This window comes from Zea mays, chromosome 3, assembly GCF_902167145.1.
Source record: "Zea mays cultivar B73 chromosome 3, Zm-B73-REFERENCE-NAM-5.0, whole genome shotgun sequence".
Taxonomy (NCBI): Eukaryota; Viridiplantae; Streptophyta; class Magnoliopsida; order Poales; family Poaceae; genus Zea; species Zea mays.
The window spans coordinates 43,542,443-43,563,367 of record NC_050098.1 but is presented as its reverse complement, the minus strand read 5'-3'; the positions used below and the strand labels follow the sequence as shown (position 1 = coordinate 43,563,367).

Here is a 20,925-nt window from a genome sequence, read left to right as displayed (position 1 = left end):
GGATCCGGGGAAGACTGGAGTTTGCTTTCCGCCGTTACGCTAACGCCGTACCAGACGGATGGGACGCTCTGTGCACGGTCGGCGATCTGCAGTGACACTCCCGAGTCCCGACTCCCAAGCGGCGGCCTCGGGCAACACCTTTTGTTTCACTGACTGCTGGGACCAAACAGCACACGGACCCCGTGTCAGTGCGGGCTGGGGGCATGCGCCGGGTCGTCAGTCGCCACCGATGGTGCTGGCGCCTGGTGCGTCTTCCGGTTCCGGGCACACGCACTAGTCAAGGCAGGATATGGGTCGCCGGCTCGCCGCGGAGGCAGCGGGTTCCCTCTACCCGGAAGAACCACCAGTGACAATGACTGGTAGGGTACACTCTTACGTGGCCCACGAATCAGTGGAGTAGTTGTTGCGTCCGATGCTGCTTTGGCGTGCAACGAGGAAGTGGAGAGCACGGTGCGCGTGAGTGCGTGAGGAGCCTACCGCGTCCAATGCTCCCCTCCACGTGTCACCAGGTCACGACCTCATGTTCCGGGCTCTCCCAACGCACGGTCCAGATTGGCCGATCGGAGCCCACAGGTGGGCCCGCGCGGGCAGGTGCGGAATGACCTCACTGTCCTTCCCTCGGCGGTAACGGAAACTCCTCCGCTCCGCTCCTCACTCCCGCTCCCCCGCTCGCTGTTGGTGGAAATCTAGGGTTTCGGTGGGGTTCTTGCCGCTGCGGTTGTTCGTGCGGCGCGGATTTAGGGAGGGTTCTGAGGCGAGGGCTTTTGCCCCCTCGAGCGGTGTGTTCTTCGGTTCTTTGTCCCTTTTTTTCGTTTCAAGATTCAAGAGCACTGCATTGCGGTCTGCGCTTACAAATGTGTTGTCTTTGGGCATGGGTCGTGCTGTCTTTGCTGGATTATTCTACGATTTTAGGCATGTTTCTATTGTTTGCCATCGAACCGTTCGAGTTCGAGTCCTCTCTCAGTGTGGATTCTTGGTAATGGCCCCCGTGGCGCGCATGTGGCAGCGTTTGTGGTTTTTAATTTCGTTGATTCTTTTTATGCCTCTTTCTGATTTTCATTGTTCTATATGGAGGGTTTTTTCTTGTTTTCCTGCTTCAATGGCAATGGTCTGCGTTTTTCTGGCTGTAATGGCAATAGTCTGCTTTTTCCTCTTTTTTCGTCGCTCATTTTACTTGACGTGTTTTCTCCTCTTTTTGAGCCTTTCTACTTATATGGAGGTATTCACTATTCAGTATTCAGGTTTTCTTGTTTGTCATCTTAATTTTTTGCACGTTTTTTATAGCTGGTTTATGGTGCTGCAGCTCATCACATTAAAGATCTGTTTTTTCTATGCGTTCTTTAGTTTCTGGGAGGTTTATGGCGGCACTGTTCATTTCTAGATATCCGTTCGGTGTTTGATAAACACGCATCTCTGGAACGTTCATTCTTAAGGATATTATTGACTTATTCTGGAAGGTTCATCCACAAGGATTTTAGTGTGGCGTTGTTCTTGTTAATTAATTTTCCTTAATTTTTTGGGTACGCGCTGCAATTTTCTTTGCCTTTTCTTGTTTCTTGGAGTCTTGGAAATTTCGCCATGATTCCCGAAAGGATAATGACGCACTTTTTTCTTGGCCTTTTTCCTGGATTTATTCCCATTTTCAAATCTTTTGCATTTTTAGGGTCTATATAGTATATAGATATATAATTACATGACTATTATTGTAATCCATTACATCCTCCTTTATTTATGGTCGTGTTAGATGATTTAATTCGTTTTCATTTGTTGATGAGCAGATTTGCAGCTTTGGGTCCGATACAGTGCTCATGTGAGTATATATGCCATATAGTTTACTGTTTTGTGTGAGCATGTAGAACGTCTCCTATAATGGACTAGTAGGATGTTTCTGTATGAGTTTTGTCACTAGAAAATCTTCTATGAACTCTGGTAGTGTGTCGTGTTGAGGTCCGTGTTTATTACTGTTTCCATAGTCTGTGAGATGATCATGATTTCATGTTCTTTTTAAAAAAATTGTAAGGTCACAGCAATTGGGCTTTGCCTACCTGCATCATTCTTACATCTATACTATACAGCGACTTCTTCTCTTACTGCTTTAATCATATGAAGTATTGGGAAACAAAACAAAGCCAGATATTTAATTTTAAGCATTCCAATTTTATTGACGTTAGCGTGGGCTGCAAAATAATAAAGTATCCTGATGTTACATTTGTGTTGCATATTTCGTGGTGATGGGACTTCGGAGTAAACATTTGTGGTTTACTGAAATGTATACCGTTTGCAAAATGTAATTAGTTGGCAGCTGATATTACTTTAGAGAATGTGTATTGTTGGAGGTGTGGCATCAGATAGGGACTCCCATTAGTGGTTTTAAGTTTAGATTTAACACTTTTTAAACAGTTCATGTTTGCACCAACTTAATTCCTAGTTTTTGTTGCTTCAGCTTGTTGCAATATTGCTGTACTCAGATGTTCTATCTCTGTTGGAAGGGTGATTTTACCTGTATACTTGTCCTTCTGCTGCTTCAGTTGCTTTGCTGCTTGCTTGAATTATACAGCTAGTGCCTACACAAATGTCTGATTGGGGTTGCTTTGGATACCTACTCATGCAGCAAGGCTCACTAAATGGAGTCTCACAATGGCGAGGCCAATGACTTGCCTCCACCACCTCCTCTGATTGCTGGTGTTGAACCACTTAAAGCTGATGAAACAAAGATGCCATTGAAACCTAGGAGTCTGGTCCAGAGAAATGGATTTGGCAGAAAGGGGCAGCCAATAAAGCTGATAACAAATCACTTCAAAGTTTCTCTTGTGAATGCTGAAGAATTTTTCTACCATTACTATGTGCGTCTCTAATCCTTGCCCTGTGCCATTTCTTTATTTTCATCCTCATACCTTTATTATCAATGCTGCTATCTTTTACTGGTTGCAGGTCAATTTGAAGTATGAAGATGATACACCGGTTGATCGCAAAGGGTCAGGAAGGAAAGTGATTGAAAAACTGCAGCAAACTTATGCTGCTGAACTTGCAAATAAAGATTTTGCCTATGATGGTGAGAAGAGCCTGTTCACAATTGGTGCTCTTCCTCAAGTTAAAAATGAGTTTACTGTCGTGGTTGAAGATTTTTCAACTGGAAAGTAATGCCTCCTTTATTTCGATTGATTTATAATTATCTACTCTGATGATAATTATCCCTAAATGTTAACTTGGCTTTCTTGCTTTCAGGACTCCTGCAAACGGCAGTCCAGGAAATGACAGTCCTCCCGGAAGTGACAGGAAAAGGGTCAGAAGGCCTTACAATACAAAGACCTATAAGGTCGAGCTCTCTTTTGCAGCAAAAATTCCTATGAGTGCAATCTCACAGGCCTTAAGAGGTCAGGAATCAGAGCACACTCAGGAAGCAATTCGAGTGATTGACATTATTCTGAGGCAGCACTCAGCTAAGCAGTATGTAATTGTTTCATGCAATTCATAGGGCATATTTTACAAATATTGCTGTTATTATTAATGATTCTTGCATTTTAGCCATTCCATGTCTTTAACTCTGTTCCCTTTTTGCTTGCAGGGGTTGCCTATTAGTAAGGCAATCATTCTTCCACAACAATCCTTCCAATTTTGTTGACCTGGGTGGTGGTGTAGTGGGCTGTAGAGGTTTTCATTCTAGTTTTCGAGCAACCCAGAGTGGACTTTCACTCAATATCGGTCTGTTTTCATATATATGCCCTGTTTTAATCTATACAATACAATGTTCATCTCTCTAGGCTGTTGGTAATGTCTGCGTGTATTAAAATAACCTCGTCTGTGCAGATGTGTCGACTACAATGATAGTGAAACCTGGTCCTGTCATTGATTTTCTGCTTGACAATCAGAAAGTTGGTGATCCAAGCATGATTGATTGGGCTAAGGTAATGCTTTATGCCAATACAACAAATGGTATAGAGATAAAGGTTGGGTTCCATTTCATGAAACTTTAGATGTACAGTTTTGCAATTTGCTTTACTTCTGCAGGCCAAGCGTGCACTGAAGAACTTGAGGATAAAAATAAGTCCAGCGAACCAAGAACAGAAGATTGTTGGTCTCAGCGAAAGAACTTGTCGTGAGCAATTGTAAGTAGTGTGATGTGTTGTTTAAAAGTGTGTATGTTATTTGCACTTTGTTTTGTTCTCTAAGTTCCTTTTGAGTTATGCATCTTAGTTTTATATATACAGCTTCTAAGTACTTGGTGATTTTCTTGCTTATGTAGATTCACACTGAAACATAAAAATGGTAACAATGGTGACTCTGAAGAGATCACTGTTTATGATTACTTCGTAAAGCAGCGTGGCATAGTGCTGCAATACTCTGGTGATCTTCCTTGCATCAATGTGGGAAAACTAAAGCGGCCAACATATTTTCCAATTGAGGTAACTATTATTTGAATCCTAATGTTGTTCCTTCGATGTAAATCTCTTTCCCCCTGCTAATGTTGTGAAGATTGTTTCCATGTTTACCAGTTATGCAGTCTTGTGCCTTTACAAAGATACACTAAAGCTTTGAACACACTTCAGAGGTCATCACTCGTGGAGAAATCTAGGCAGAAACCGCAGGAAAGGATGTCTGTTTTATCTGATGTGAGTGTATTTTTTGGTTTAAATCTTAGCATTTTTTTCTCGAACATGCAGGAAAGCTGCGTATCATTATATTAAGAAGAGAAAGAAAGAGAGCTGCGTAGCATTTTTCTTGTTAGTAATGTAACCTTAGCAAGCGGGGTTATTGGTAGGTATGGTTTCCTTAACTTGTTCTTTTTTCCATGTCAAATTGAGTAGGTGCTGCAAAGAAGCAACTATGATGCAGAGCCCATGTTGAAGGCATGCGGGATTACAATTGCTAGAAATTTCACAGAAGTTGATGGTAGGGTATTGCAGCCACCTAAGGTTGGTCATTACTATTTGTCCTATATTATTTTAGATATCCTGAGGATAGTTGTGATAGGCTTGGCGAGTCAACGTTAAACCTAGCCATTCTAATAGAGATGAAATCCAAAAAAATATGTTTGGCGATGTGTCATCATAACACGGGTATGGTGTTAAATCGACAACCCCTTGGTGGCATGCCATGTCATAATTTGGCATGGTGTAAAGTGAGCAAGGATTAGGTTATTACTTAGGGGCATGCTACATCGGCGCTCGCTTGTAATGAAAAATGTGCAAGAGTCTTCACACCATCGATGGGTGCGAAGGGTATGGAAGCTAGTCGAACCAACTAGGATTCGTTTAGGTAGCTAGGAATGTAGGGTCGCTTACAGGTAAGTTAAAGGAGTTAGTGCAGAGATCGACTAGGAGACATGTAATGTAAATATCTTATGTGTCCAAGAGATTAAATGGAAGAGTCAGAAGGCAAAGGATGTGGACAATACTAGCTTCAAGCTTTGATGCAATGGTAACTGTAAATAGAAATGAAGTAGGAGTTTTGATTGATAAGAACTCCAAGAATGGTGTGGTGGATGTGAGGAGGCAAGGAGATTGGATTATCTTAGTCAAGTTTGTCGTGGGTGATTTGATCTTGAGTGTAATTGTCTGTATGCCCCCAAAGTAGGCCATGATGAGTGTAATTGGCTTTTCTAGAAGACTTATATGGCATGGTTATACATACTACTGAGAAGCTTTTTAGAGCTTTGAATGAGCATGTAGCTATAAGTGCAGGTTTCGAGGCAGTCCATGGTGGTATTGGAGTATGGTAATAGGAATTAGTAGGGAGAGGAAGTCTTGGACTTCATGATAGCTTTTGATATGTTGATAACCAACACTTTCTTTTGGAAGAGAGACTCCCATTTAGTGACCTAAAGTAGTGGCAAACACTCTAGTCAGATTGACTTTCTTCTTACAAGAAGAGAGAATAAACGAGCATGCTTGGATTGTGTGCCCTTGTGGTGGCATTCTTTTGTTTATAGGTGTGTCGTGTAGGGGTAGGGATGAAAGCGGTCGGAAATGGTTGGTAAATGTTAAAATAATTTCCATTTTCATATTTTTTATCGGAAACGAAACAAAAAAGGTAACTCCCGCTCCCTCTCCATGGGCCATGACCACGGCGTGAAACAGGAGCCGAACTAATGGGGCTTGCACATTTTCACTAGACCACCACGAGCTGTGGAGCTGATACAGTTTACAGTGTGCGGCATGAGTTTAATCCCATATCGCTTGTTTTGGACGAGTGAAGTCAGGCAAACTCTATAAAAGAAGACTATAGGCGCCAAGTGAACTCACTTATTTAGTGCCTTTTGGCTGAGAGCCTAAGACTGCGACTAGTACATGGTCTTATCAGTTTAATATAACTAATTTAATATTTAATATTTGGGTTATGTGTTCTTCAATAAATTTATTTTTATAGGGCTGTTTGGCTTCATGGCCTTGATTTATTTTCGGTAACATTCTGAATTTTTTTCTGGTAAATTCCGATTAAAATCGGTAATCGAAGGAAACAATTGCTAGAATGATGTACCAATTTTGATACCGTTTCCAATTTTTTTTCCGATATCGATTCTGTTTTAGAAAAATACCTTTACTGGTGAATTCAATCGGGAAAAATCGAAAACGGTAACCAGAATTTCGATAAATTCCGAAACCGTTTTCATCCCTATGTAGGGGTAAACAGTACTAGATTGTGAGAACGAAGTGGCGGAAACTAAAGGGAGGTAAGACAGTATTCAAGGAAAGGGCCATTAAATGGTGCGTTTAGAAGAAAGATGACACAAAAATATTGGAGAAGATGTCAACATGCATTCGGAAGGTGGCTTTAGAGGTGTATGGAGCAATTAAAGGGAGTGGAGTTTGAAGTTAAAGGTTGGTGGTGGAATGAGAGTCCAAAGGGCTATTAAGGAGAAGAAAGAATGCTACAAACGCCTGTACCATGTCGGGATTGTGGACAACATAGAGAAGTACAAGGTAGCAAAGAAGGTTGCGAATAGAGCTACAAGTGTGGCAAAGAGTTGGGCGTTTGAGAATTTTTAATAACGTTTGAGTATGAAGGAAGGCGAGGGTGGCATATTTAGGATGGCTAGGGTTCGTGAGAGGAAGACATGAGACTTCAACTAAGTTAAGTGCATTAAGGATGAAACAGAACACCTCTTGGTGAAGGAGGATGAGATCAAACATAGATAATTATAGTATTTTGATAAATTGTTCAATGGGGAGAAAAAGGACAACTCTTTTGATGACACCAATATGCACTTTTTGCGTAGCATCCAAGAATCTAAGGTTCGAGAGACATTGAAAACGATGAAAGGGGGTAAGGCGATGTGCCATTATGGTATCCTAATTGAGGAATGGAGATGCCTTGGTTACATAACTACATTATGCCTAATCAAGTTGTTCAACCATGTCTTTCGGTCGAACAAGATGCCTGACAAGTGAAGTATATTGGTATTGATATACAAGAATAAGGGAGATATTTGAAGTTGTACAGATTACCAGGGAATTAAGCTGATGAGCCCGACTATGAAGCTATTGGAGAGAGTTATTGAGCATTGTTTAAGAGGAATAATAAGAATCTATTTGAACCAATTTGGTTTCATGCTTAGAAAGTCAATCGTGGAAGTCATTTTCTTAATAAGACAAGTGATGGAGCAGTATATAGAGCAGCAGAAGTACCTACACGTGGTTTTCATTGACTTGGAGAAGGCTTATGACAAAATACCAGATAATGTTATGTGGTGGGCTTTGGACAAACAAAAGTTTCAATGAAGTACATTGGACTCATTAAATACATATACAACAATGTTGTGACTAGTGTTTGAACAAGTGACGAGGACACAAATGACTTTACGATTAGAATAGGACTACATCAAGGATTAGGATTTGAGCCCTCACCTTTTTGCCTTGGTGATGGATAAGTTCACAAGGGACAAAGGGGATGCCCCTTGGTGTATGCTTTCTGCAGAGTGCAGACGATGTAGTGCTAGTTGATGAAAGACATGCATGGGTAAATAGAAAACTAGAGTTGGGACGTTAGACTTGTTACTAACCTTGATTAGGCGAGATAATCACCCCCACGGGTACTGTAGCATATATATAGGCATATAGGCAGACAATATGGGCCTTATGGGCCTTAACACCCCCTGTCAAACTCAAGGCGGAAGTGGAGGATTTGAAGCATTGAGTTTGATTAGATGAAACTGATGTTGTGCCCTAGTTTGTGCTTTTGTGAAGAAATCCGCAAGCTGTAATTCTGAGGGCACATATTGAAGATCAATGGTCTTCTGATGACAATGAGATCTAGTGAATGAGACATCAACACCAATGTGTTTTGTGAGTTCACGCTTCACTGGATCATGACAAATTTGTATAGCTCCAGTGTTGTCACAGCGAAGAAGTGTAGGCGAGTCACAAGAAACGCCTAGATCAGCCAAGAGCCAACGAATCCAGATAATCTCAGCAGTAGTAGTAGCCAGGGTTCGAAGTTCTGCTTCAGTACTAGATCTAGATACAACAGCTTGCTTCTTGGATTTCCAAGCAATAGGGGATGATCCAAGAAGAATACAGTAACCAGTGATGGAGCGACGATCTGTAGGATCACTGACCCAGGTAGCATCAGAGTAAGCGTGAAGCTGAGTGGGGAATTTGAGTCATAAAATAAACATTGTGTTTTTGTCCCCCGTAAATATCTAAGCACACGAAGTAAGTGCCCATAATGAACTGATGTAGGAGCAGAGACAAACTGACTCAAGATCTGAACCGCATGAGCAATATCTGGCCTGGTGACAGTAAGATAAACTAAGCTGCCAACAAGATGTCTATATCGAGATGGATCCTCCAAAGGTGTCCCATCAGTCGGACGAAGAGATAAATGTAGATCCATAGGCGTGGCAACAGTGCGAGTATCACTAAGACCAGAACGATCAAGAAGATCTTGTATGTACTTGGCCTGAGAAAGATAAATACCATTTTGAGTCTGCAAAACCTCAATGCCCAAGAAATAACTGAGTGCCCCCAAGTCAGACATTTGAAATTCCTTACTCAGAGACGCCTTCACATGAGCAATATGGTCTGGATCATCGCCTGTAATCAACATGTCATCAACATATAGTAATAACAACGTGCGTCCTCGTGAAGAAACATGAATGGACAATGCAGGATCATGATCACTAGAATAGAAACCACAAGCCTTGATGACAGAAACAAATCTCTCAAACCAAGCACGAGGAGCTTGTTTGAGACCATACAAGGCTCGACGGAGACGACATACATGCCCTGATGGAACCTCTATCCCAGGAGGTGGATGCATATAGACTTCCTCATGTAAATCACCATGAAGAAAAGCATTTTTGACATCCATCTGAGAGATAGTCCAAGAAGATGAGGCTGCAACAGCAAGTAAAGCTAGGACAGTAGTCAGATGGGCCACAGGTGCAAAAGTCTCATCATAGTCAATACCCTGTGTCTGTTGAAAACCTCTGGCCACAAGACGAGCTTTATATCGCTCAATAGACCCATCAGATTTGGTTTTAACCTTGAATACCCATTTGCACGTGATAGGTACAACACCAGCAGGTAACGGAACATCCCATGTACATGTGCGATGAAGGGCATTTAATTCATCAGTCATAGCAAGCTGCCACTCAGGTATACCAGACGCCTCTTTATAAGATGATGGTTCAGCAATGACTGCACCAGCACGGGAAAACCCATAACGTTCTGGAGCTGCAATAGTGCCACGGTCACGAAGATGATACCCCTGATTAAAAACAACATGAGAGTCATCATTGTTAGTACAAGTATCAGCAACAGGATCGTCATCAGGACTGGCCGTGGGAGTAGAGCGAGGACGACGAATGTAAGTCTGAGTGACAGGTGGTTTGGAAGAGTAAGACGGAGATGTTGTGGAAGTGGAAGGTGGTGTGATGGGAATAAGGACATCTGGGGTAGAAACAGTAGGTGGTGATACTTATGAAGTTTCAGAAATGGGAGGAAGGCTCATGAAGGAGGTAGACTCTGTGGAATAAAAAGAAGAATGAGTGGAAGAGTTGTAAAAGAAGGGACAATTTTCATTGAAGCTCACATCTCGAGAAATACGCATGCGACGAGAAGATGAATCATAACATCGATAGCCTTTATGTTCAGGGCTATATCCAAGAAAAACACACTCAACAGATTGAGCAGTCAATTTAGTACGTTCACGAGGTGATAATAGTACATAACACGTACATCCAAAAACTCGAAGGTGGTCATATCGTGGAGGAGTTCCGAAAAGAACTTCACCAGGTGTTTTGCCAGAGAGTTTGGATGACGGTTGTCTATTGATGAGGTAAACCGCAGTAGAAACTGCTTCACCCCAAAAATGTGACGGGACAAAAGAAGATATCAACAAAGTGCGAGCAGTTTCTATAATGTGACGATGTTTGCGTTCAGCCACATCGTTCTGTGCATGAGCACCAGGGCAAGAAAGCTGAGCAAGAGTACCCTCTGAAGTCAAAAACTGGCGGAAATTATCAGATAAATATTCACCACCAGAATCAGAACGAAAGGTTTTAATGTGAGTGGAAAATTGAGTGTGAATCATACGAGCAAAGGTTTTATAAATAGAAATCAGCTCAGAGCGGCGTTTCATGAAATAAATCCAAGTGTAGCGAGAATGATCATCAATAAAAATAACATAGTATTTATATCCACCTTTTGACACAAAAGGTGCAGGACCCCAAATATCAGAGTGAACCAAATCAAAGGGTTGAACAGAATGAGAATGACTAGTAAAATATGGAAGTTGTATTTGTTTTCCAAGATGACAACCCTTACAATGAAAATCAGACTCAACCGAAGTATGACCTAAGCAACCTGACTTTATTAGAGTAGACAATCTAGATCCACACAAATGACCTAGACGATGATGCCACTGGGCAAAAGACGCAACAGAAGCAAGGGTAGCTGAAAGCACATGCGCTGGAGATGTAGTCAAGGAAGGAAGCCGCAAAGAGTCCAAGATGTAGAGGCGAGGAGCAGCTCTACGGCGACGGCCAGTCCCAATCACTTCCCCTGTACGAAGGTCCTGTACAAAACAAGATGAGTCATCAAATCCGACAAAGCAATTATGATCCGTAATTTGGCCTACTAAAAGAAGGTCCATAGATAGCTCAGGAACAAAGAAAATATTAGGTACTGTAAAGTGTGGATCTGAAAGATAACCCTTATGAGTAATGTGGCATACAATACCATCAGCTGTCTGCACTGAAGCACCATCTGTGACAGGTGTAGTAGAAGCCAACTTTGACTGATCAGATGTGACATGAAAGGAAGCTCCTAAATCAAGTACCCAGGCCGACTCTGAAGTACAAGCGGATGAAGTGGCAGCAACAGCAACTGAGCCTCTATTAGATGGTCCTGGACCACGACCACGAGCAGCACATCGTGCACGGAAATCAGTCAACTTATCAGGGAACTTGACAAAGCAAAGCTCAGATCGATGATTGGTCTTGCCACAATGATCACAAGGCTTAAAAATATTCTTAGGTTTCTGGGCAACAACCAACACACTGTGAGGATTACCACCAGTAGAGGACAGAGAATTAAGACGAGTCTCTTCAGCAAGTAAAGCAGACAACTGCAGAGGTGCGGCAGAAATCGACGACGCAGATCCGGTTCCGCAGCCCTTGCGGCGTGCAGCAGACAGCAACTACAGAGGTGCGGCAGGGCGCAGAAGCCAGCAGGCGGTTGAGGTAGTGCGACGCAGCAGACAAATAGGCAACATGTGGGCGGCGGCTGAGGCAGGGCGCAGTGCGGCGCAGCAGGCAACAGCAGGTGGACGGCGGCTGAGGCAGGGCGCAGTGCGGCGCAGCAGGCAGCAGGCGGGCGCGCAGCAGGCAGCAGGCGGACGACACAAGAGCTCAGATCCGCGGCCCGCGGGACTGAAGGAAAACCGCGACGGCGCGGCAGAGGAAGCGGGGAAACCGCGACGGCGGCTGCGGATGGCGAATGGAGGCCGCCCAGATCCGCCGCGACGGCGGCAGAGGAAGCAGAACCGCGACGGCGGCTGAGGATGGAACCGCGACGGCGGTAGGTCGGACCGTAGAAGGCTGGCCGCGATGGGCGGACGGCGCAGCAGCGACGCGACGGCGCCAAAGAAAATTGATGAGGGACGGATTAGATGTAAACCCTAACCCTAACCTCCTCTGATACCATGTTACTAACCTTGATTAGGCGAGATAATCACCCCCACGGGTACTGTAGCATATATATAGGCATATAGGCAGACAATATGGGCCTTATGGGCCTTAACAAGACTCAGAGTCCAAATATTTTAGGCTCACTAAAACTAAGACCGAATGTATGAGATGTGATTTTGGCACTACTACACATGAAGGAGATGCTAGTTTGTCACTACTACACATGAAGGAGATGCTAGTTTGTAAGGTCAAGTAGTTCTCAGGAAGGACACCTATAGGTATTTAAGGTTAACACTACAAAGAGATGAATATGTTAGCCATAGAATCAAAATAGGGTGGATGAAGTGGTGTCAAGCATATGCCGTTTTCTATGACAAGAGGATACTAGAAAAGTTTTTTTTTATGGGATGACGATTAGGCTTGCTATGTTGCATGGTGCAGAAGTTGGCCTACAAAAAGATGACATGTTCAACAGATAAGTGTTGCAGAAATGAGTATTTCGTGTTGGATTTGTGGCCATACAAGAAGGGATCTTGTCCGGAACGATGATATATGTGATAGGTTTAGGGGGTAGCATAACACCGATTGAAGAAAAACTTGTTCAACAATGGTTGATATGTTTTGGACGAAGACCTCTAGATACTAGTACTAGTGAGATCCTAAGGCACAGTAGTAAACCCTAAACCCTTGGAATAGAGGAAGACCGAAGTTGACATGGACAGAGAGTAAAAGGAGACTTGAAAGGATGAAATATACCAGAAGGTTTAGCCTAGGAGTGTAGGCAAAATAGCTAAAAAGGAGATTTGAAAGGATGAAATATAACCGAAGGTTTAGCCTAGGAGTGTTGGGAAATAGCTATCCATGTGCCCGAACCTTGACTTGTGGATTATGTTGGGTTTTAACTGTAGTCTACCCAACTTGCTTGGGACTAAAATTTTTGCTGTTATCCTTTGTGGTGATGGAATTTCGAAGGCACAAATCTTGAATCTGTCTTCTCGTTCAGCTTAAAGCTGGGAATGGTGAAGACATTTTTACACGCAATGGTAGATGGAACTTCAACAATAAGGTCAGCATGTATAACATATTCTTGTTTATGTGTAAATGGATTTTCATGATTTCACCTGTAATATTTGGAATTCTGTTATTCAGAGGCTCATTAGAGCTTGTAGTGTCGAGAAATGGGCGGTGGTAAACTTTTCTGCACGATGCAATGTCAGGGATCTTGTCCGGGATCTCATCAAGTGTGGAGGCATGAAGGGCATTGTAAGTTGTTTTCTCATTATGTTGCATTTTCCCCACATGTTCTAATTCATGTGTTTGGTATTGCATTTCTACATGTTCTTATTCACTTGTTTGGTATTGCAGATGGTTGATGCTCCTTTTGCTGTATTTGATGAGAATCCTTCAATGAGACGGTCACCTGCTATAAGAAGGGTTGAAGACATGTTTGAACAAGTGAAAACTAAGCTTCCTGGAGCACCAAAGTTTCTTTTGTGTGTTCTAGCTGAAAGGAAGAATTCTGATATTTATGGTTGGTTAATACTACTAAATCTATGTTAAACTCTGGTGCATTTTACTTTCGGCTGTAGCATTTTGCCATTGACCTCTACAGGGCCTTGGAAGAAGAAATGCCTTGCTGAATTTGGGATCGTTACACAATGTGTGGCACCAACTAGAGTGAACGACCAGTATCTTACAAATGTCCTACTTAAGATAAATGCAAAGGTCTGTTTCTCTGTCTTGAGATTTGAGAGCATGGCTAGATTTGTATATGGCAATTAAATATTTTGATATTTTTTTCTTTTTCAAACAGCTGGGTGGCATGAATTCGTTGCTCCAAATTGAAACATCCCCAGCAATTCCTCTTGTATCCAAGGTCCCAACTATAATCTTGGGAATGGATGTGTCACACGGTTCTCCTGGACATTCTGATGTACCATCTATTGCTGCTGTAAGTATATTTTTCGTAATTTTCTGTGATATTTAATAAACAGTAGCTACTGTGACAGTTTTATTTTGTTTTACTTAGGTTGTTAGTTCTCGTGAATGGCCTCTTATCTCGAAATACAGAGCTTCTGTCCGCACCCAATCACCTAAAATGGAAATGATTGACTCATTGTTTAAGCCACGGGAAGCTGAAGATGATGGTCTGATCCGGTAAGAGATCTTAACCTGCATTACATTTGTTAAGTTATGTACTTAGACATGATTTCTCCCATTACCTGTTGGATTTTGATGTTTCTTTAGGGAGTGTCTGATTGACTTCTACACCAGTTCTGGGAAGAGAAAGCCTGACCAAGTTATCATATTCAGGTTTGTTATTTTTTATGCATCTGAGTTAGTTAACTTCTTTGCGTCCAAGTAACTGTTTGGTCGATAAAATTGGTTGTCTATCTCTCGTTTCCTCTGTTTTGTTATAAGCACAAAGCTGATTTGTGTCTAATTATAGGGACGGTGTTAGCGAAAGTCAGTTTAATCAGGTGCTGAACATTGAGTTGCAACAAATCATCGAGGTATTTTTTTCTTTTTGTTAGCAACTGTATGTGCACGCTCTATTGGTTGTGTTGTCATGGTTCCTTTTATCCAAGTATCCTGTACTGTGTGGTTGTCCACATTAACATGGTCCTATTACCTCTTCAGGCTTGCAAATTTCTTGATGAGAAATGGAATCCCAAGTTCACGTTGATTATTGCCCAGAAGAATCATCACACTAAATTTTTCATTCCTGGAAAGCCAGATAATGTCCCACCAGGTAATCTTCATCACCTGCCAGCCTGCAGTGGCAACCGTGTAGGCTCAATTTTTGGCGACCTTGTTATATTCTCTAATATTCTCGATGGCTTTACCTGCAGGAACTGTGGTGGACAACAAAGTCTGCCATCCAAAGAACTTCGATTTCTACATGTGTGCGCATGCTGGAATGATCGTAAGCATCATCTGCCTTTGGATTTGGTCTGTGGTCATGTGTCATTTTGGGACTGTCAGTTTGCCCTGAAATGAGAAATGTCCTGCATTTATAACCCCCCGCACAAAAGCAACTGTGTTCAGATTTAAATTGCTCCAGTGGATGGCAAAATGCTGGAATGATTGCATGTTTTTTTTTTGCCAGGGGACTACGAGGCCAACTCACTACCACATCCTGCATGATGAGATAGGCTTCAGTCCTGATGATCTGCAGGAGCTGGTGCATTCGCTCTCTTATGTGTAAGTACCAAGCAGAAGCTCTTGTCTTGTTAAGAAAGTTGCTTGCTCACAAGCGATTTTCTGGGACTTTATTTCAGGTACCAAAGGAGCACAACAGCCATATCAGTCGGTAAGTTACCTTCATTTCTGTGTCAAACCGTTAACACCACCCCCAGCAGCGGGAAGTGATTTCCCTTGTTTGCCTTTCTGCAGTTGCTCCCATCTGCTACGCACATCTGGCAGCTGCTCAGGTTGGCCAGTTCATAAAGTTCGATGAGATGTCGGAGACGTCCTCCAGTCATGGCGGGCATACTTCGGCGGGCAGCGTTCCGGTCCAGGAGCTGCCGCGCCTGCATGAGAAAGTGAGGAGCTCGATGTTCTTTTGCTGAGCCGTGGTTTTACTTTTTTGGTGGATGGTGAACCCCTCTAGTTATGTCGGTAGACGCTCTTGGATGACGCTCTAGTTGTGGTCCAGGAAGGCTCGAGCTGGTACGATGTTAAATGTTAGTTTTTTAAGCGTCGCTGCGGCTATGTTGGTGCCTCAGGAAGACTTGGAACCTGGTTAGGATGTCGTTAAATCTACCCCTTATCGTTCCTGGTTCGTTGGGCTGTTGTTCTTATTGTCCGTCCTGGTGTCTGATTTCTGCTTTGTTGCATGCAAGTGTGAGGCCCAGCTTGATATTGAAAAGTTTGGCGTACATGTCGTTCATTTGGCACTCTGGACTACTGGGTGGGTTTTGCTGTTTTTGATGACCTGCAGTAGCCAGGACGCGCCTCTGGTGGTTTCTACTGCTCAGTATTTATGCGAGTCGACCACCTCTGTTTGCTTCCTACACGTTGAATCACATTGAGCTGTGAACAACCAAGCTTGGAAGTTAAAACATGAAACCCATCTCTGACCGTGTCCAGCAGCCGAATTATGGGTCATAGGTGAGGCTCGCTCATTGTCCCAGTCCAAAAAATAGACTGGGATCGCCATTTGGGCGTTCCGGTACAATGCAAGGCCGTGATTGTAGTTTACTAACTCATAAAAATTCCATTTATGCATTCCGTGATATTTGTAGTTTACTAACTCAGAAAGTCAGAATTGCCTGGAATCCATAGTTGTGGATGACTGTAGAAGGTTTACTGTGCTCAAAGCCATATCCATCCAAATTTTATTTGAATCATACTAGATTTGCTCTAACCCTGTCAATTGCATGTATATTGATTCAATTTATAGAGTGAAATTTAATAAATAAATAAACTCATACTAAACCAGAGCCGAGTTGGACTTGATCTCCTCCCGGTTGTGGACTCCTACTACCCCTCGACACCTTGGCCTTTCTAAGTCCTTGATTTTTTTTCTCTAAAGTCTTTAATCATTAAAACATCTATGACACCAAGCGTAAGCTCTAAAACACAATTGACTAGGTTAGAATGAATCTGGAGATTCAACTTTCGTGCACATGCTCGTGTTGTCGGTTCATGCATTGTTTGTATGGGAGAGATGTCCTCATCATCCTTCGCACTTGAATTGGAGTCGTTCTCGACTGAGGGGGTGGGCGAGCAACCATAGGATGTACAAAGCCTTTAAGCCTAAAAACAGACGTCACTGATTTCTGGTAGATTCTGAATATCATTTTGTTACGATGATTCTGATCAGCTCTGAGAGTATTTTGATGTGGGATCAATTGAATTGGAAATGTTATATCCTTAGCTTTCCAACGATGTCTAGAATGTCTAAAACGGGATCCGTATATGGCTTGGGCGTCCGCTTTTGTGAGGACCACTCATGCAGTCTGAACTGGATTCGCGAATAAACTAAACTTCAACTCCCCTTGAGTTTGGAACTCTATCGTTGATTGAACCTTTACCATATAGTTGACGCCCATGTACTCATTGATTGGGTGCAGATCTCGACGTTGATGATCTAAGGCTCCGTGCGAACGACTCCTCGCAATCACTACACCACTGCTTCGTTGTTTATTACCCGTGACACACAAGTGGCCTCACCATAAAGTCTTATCCTGTAAGCGCAATCAAGAACACAAGCAAGAACAGGGAGAACACAACTAAAACTGTGTTGATTACGAGATGGGGTCTCACAAGCCGATGACGTCGATACTGTTCGATGATAGAATAATCTAAGCAAAACCCAAAACCCTAATGTGGTGGTGGCTGCTATTAAAATAGAGGTTAGGGACGTGTGTGACCCTAGGTTGCACCCCTAATGGCTCCAACACGATACACGACCCAATAGCCCAACAGACGGTGTCGCAGCACCAAAACAGAATTTGAACGCTAACTTGTTTTGATGACTTCTGTTGATTCTGGATGAATTTTAAGGTGGTTCAGTTGGTTGGAAAGCTTATCTCCTTATCTTTCCATCCATATAGAGCCCAACCTAAAAAGAGTTCGGATGCATTCTGGGCGTCCATTTTAGTGCAGAATGGTCCTAGACTCCGAGGCGGAGACGAAGTTGAGTCGGGCTTGGCTTTCTCTTATTGTAAACGTCCTAGCTTATCCTCCTTGACATCTTGACATTTCCCAAGTCCTTGATGGTCCTCTCCAAGGTTTATAATCATAAAAACATGCATGACACAAAGCGTAAGCTCTAAAAAAATTGACTAGGTAAGAACGAACTTAGAGATTTAGCTGTCGTGCACGTGCTCGTGTTGTCGGCTCATGCATTATTTGTATGTGAGTGATGTCCTGATCATCCTCTCCCACTTTAATTGGAGTCATCATCGACTCAGGTGGTGGCCAAGGGGTCGTCGCGCAAACCTAAGATGTACAAGGCCTTTAGGACCCAAAACAGGCGTCGTTGATTCCTGGCAGATTCTGGAGGTCATCTTGTTATAACGATTCCCATTAAATCCAAGCATATTTTGATGTGACACTAGTTAGATTGGAAAGCTTATCTCCTTATCTTTCCAACGGTATCTATAACATCGAAAACAAAGTCTGTATGTGTCCTGGGCGTCCGTTTTCATGAGACCCACTCCTACAGTCCGAACCGGATTTTGCGAATAAATTGGACTTCAACTCGACTTGAGCTTGGGACTCTATGATTGATTGGCCCTTGACCATATAGTTGATATCCATGTACTTATCAGGAAGCCCCTCCAAGGGCTTAACCCTCTATGCTATCAAATCAATAGCTTATTCAATTTTTTGCTTCTTTGACCCCCATAGGATGGAGCTATTCGATCTCAACTTCAACCCTGACTTTGGGTGCAGCCTGAAAAGTTCAACATCATAGAATTAATAAATCAAATCCGTAACGATTGTACAAAAGACCATAGAAAACGTTATATACAGATTTCCTCCGAAGCCTGAGGAATTGATCGTGGATCTTTGGAAACTTGCTTCGCCTTGTGGTAACATTCTTCTTCCTTTTCTTTGAATCCTGAGCCATGACAGGATAATCAGGATAGAAGAATCCGATGGCATCAAAAACATGATTAAGCCAACGTCTCTTTCGGCCCCTGAAGGCCCGGTGCAGAGCCTCACATTGCATTTTGCTTCAACATAATCCAGCTAACCATCGTTGGGTTTTCCGAACTCATCTTCGAAGCTATACTTATATTGAAGCCTAATTAGCCGAGGCTCAGCATCCGAAGCATCCCCTTTCGACACCTCTGGCATGTCCCCACTCAGCTGCCAAAGGCCACGTTTAAAAGCTAAGTATTCTTGAACAAGATCCCTCGTCCCAATGTAAGTGCTAACTGCATTGAAAGCAACTATGGCAGCTTGGGCTTTGAAGTTAACATTACACATTGGTTTCTTAAATCCAAAATTTGTGGAATTGAGAGATTGAATGATTCTTGATATGTCAGCACGCGTAGTCAAGTCATTCTTCATATAAAATCATTCTTTTGCCCACTCATTCGGCCACTTGCTTCGGTAGGCCAAGGCCAGGAACATTGAACTCCTTCGGTATGCAAAGTTATAACAACCAAAATTATTATGGAGGCCTCTTGTTGCCTTCATCTAGAAATGCAATTCATGAATATGGCTGAACGCCTCGTAGAAGGCTTCGACATCAAATTCTATTCCTTGGCTTTGAACATCCCAGATAAAAATTGCTAAACGCACTATAGCATTTGGGGTAAGCTGATGGAGGTAGATGTTAAACCGCTTCAGCACTGCAACTACTTTTTTATGCAAAGGAAACCTAAGAACAGCCTTTTAGAAACACTAAAACACAACAACTTCGTTGTCTCTCGAACTCGGCACTAGCTCGTCACCCCCTAACCGCACCCAGTCAATATTGTCAATGTAGTCGAAGCGGTTAATTATCTCGATGTGCCCTTCTTTGATTTTGGACTTCCCGAAATCCACATGGGTAGGCTTCGTCAGACGAAGGATTGTGTTATCCTCTTCAAAATATATTCCCATGCTGTCTTTAGATTGGTTCAGCGAGCTAACTTCGGCTTGTGGAGCAGTGGCTCCCATTGCCGGAACAATTTCTCCAGCCTAGGCCTCTAGTGCATCCTTCGGAGGTGTCGGCGACATCTCGAGTAGCACTATAAGTGTGAAAAAAGCAAGCGATCTCTGAAACTAGCTAAGGCTGGTTCGGGGGCAAACAAATAGTGTTCAGAATTAGCTTCGAAGGCAGAGCGAGCACTAGCACCAGGGAGCACAAGTAGCAAAAGTCGTACTCTATAACGTTGGGCACCGCCCCCTTTTATACGCAAGGTCATCTCACCTTAATTGTCTCACCGAATGACCATTGGGTCCCACTGCATGTCAACTGATTTCATAATGAGCTTTAGAAAGGTGTTTTTCGGACCTTCGACGCAAGGCCTCCCAATTACAAATTATTGCGATCTAAGCTCATTATAAAATAACGAACTCATCCCACAGTGGGTTACTGTTGGGGGGCCTATATTGTCGAAGGTCCTTGGTCTTGTTATGTCACAATTGCCTTAAGGGTACAAGGTTTTGCTGGAGATCACTTGTATCTCAAAGATTATTTATCTAACATCTGGCTTCGGTGATTAACAAGTGCATTTCAGGAATGTCCCTACAGGAGTATGAAGCTAAGCTTCGACAGAGAGCGACACACAAAAACACTGACAGTGGTCGAAGATAGTAGCTTTGGTCTCAAGCTGAAAGGAAGAAGCAGTTGAGGGACGAAGGCTGGAACTCGTAAGGTCAAGAACGAAGAAAAGCACACCACTTCCCTATACCGTATGTAAATGACTTATGTAAAAATGGATAGGCATTACTGTAAATCCATACTAGGTTGGTTCACTGCCCCTATAAATAGATGAACAGTACCCTGCATAAAGTTCCTTTAGCTAGGTGCTACAACTTCGTATAGCTCGGCATCCGAAACACCTTTGTGCTATCTTGCATCAAGAAGCCGAAGGTATGATTGTAAACTTGTATTGTATGAGAAGAGAAATAAGATGTTAAGGAATATGATATGAGTTCTCATATCTCACTCTGTTCGATTGCATTCAACCTTCGTCCTCGAAGAGTTATCCCAAAGAGATAACACTTCAAGGACAAGGCTTCTATCTTTTAACATTGTGTTCTCTTGTTTTTGATTTTATTGTAACACCCCGGGTTCCACAAACAACCCAGAATGCTACTGAACTACACTTCTGACGTCCATATAT

General features: G+C 42.8%; 1 protein-coding gene across 2 annotated transcripts; it reads left to right on the top strand.

Moving 5' to 3' along the window:
* The first annotated feature begins 554 nt into the window (after positions 1-554).
* On the top strand, positions 555-16,022 carry LOC100217027 (uncharacterized). 2 transcript variants are annotated; one of them, XM_035965698.1, is made up of 24 exons: positions 555-624; positions 1,779-1,810; positions 2,612-2,843; positions 2,932-3,137; positions 3,226-3,447; positions 3,566-3,702; positions 3,808-3,905; positions 4,009-4,106; positions 4,244-4,403; positions 4,494-4,610; positions 4,806-4,913; positions 13,134-13,196; positions 13,280-13,393; positions 13,496-13,661; positions 13,743-13,855; positions 13,944-14,081; positions 14,160-14,287; positions 14,378-14,443; positions 14,580-14,643; positions 14,771-14,882; positions 14,983-15,056; positions 15,240-15,334; positions 15,412-15,443; positions 15,527-16,022. In XM_035965698.1, exons 3-24 carry the CDS (start codon positions 2,625-2,627, stop codon positions 15,700-15,702), a joined length of 2,706 nt encoding a protein of 901 aa, XP_035821591.1. In that variant the 5' UTR covers positions 555-624; positions 1,779-1,810; positions 2,612-2,624; the 3' UTR covers positions 15,703-16,022. The 2 variants fall into 2 exon arrangements, with proteins under 2 accessions (XP_035821591.1, NP_001346468.1); NM_001359539.1 differs by having other exon boundaries at positions 582-779; positions 15,527-15,932.
* Positions 16,023-20,925: the final 4,903 nt, after the last annotated feature.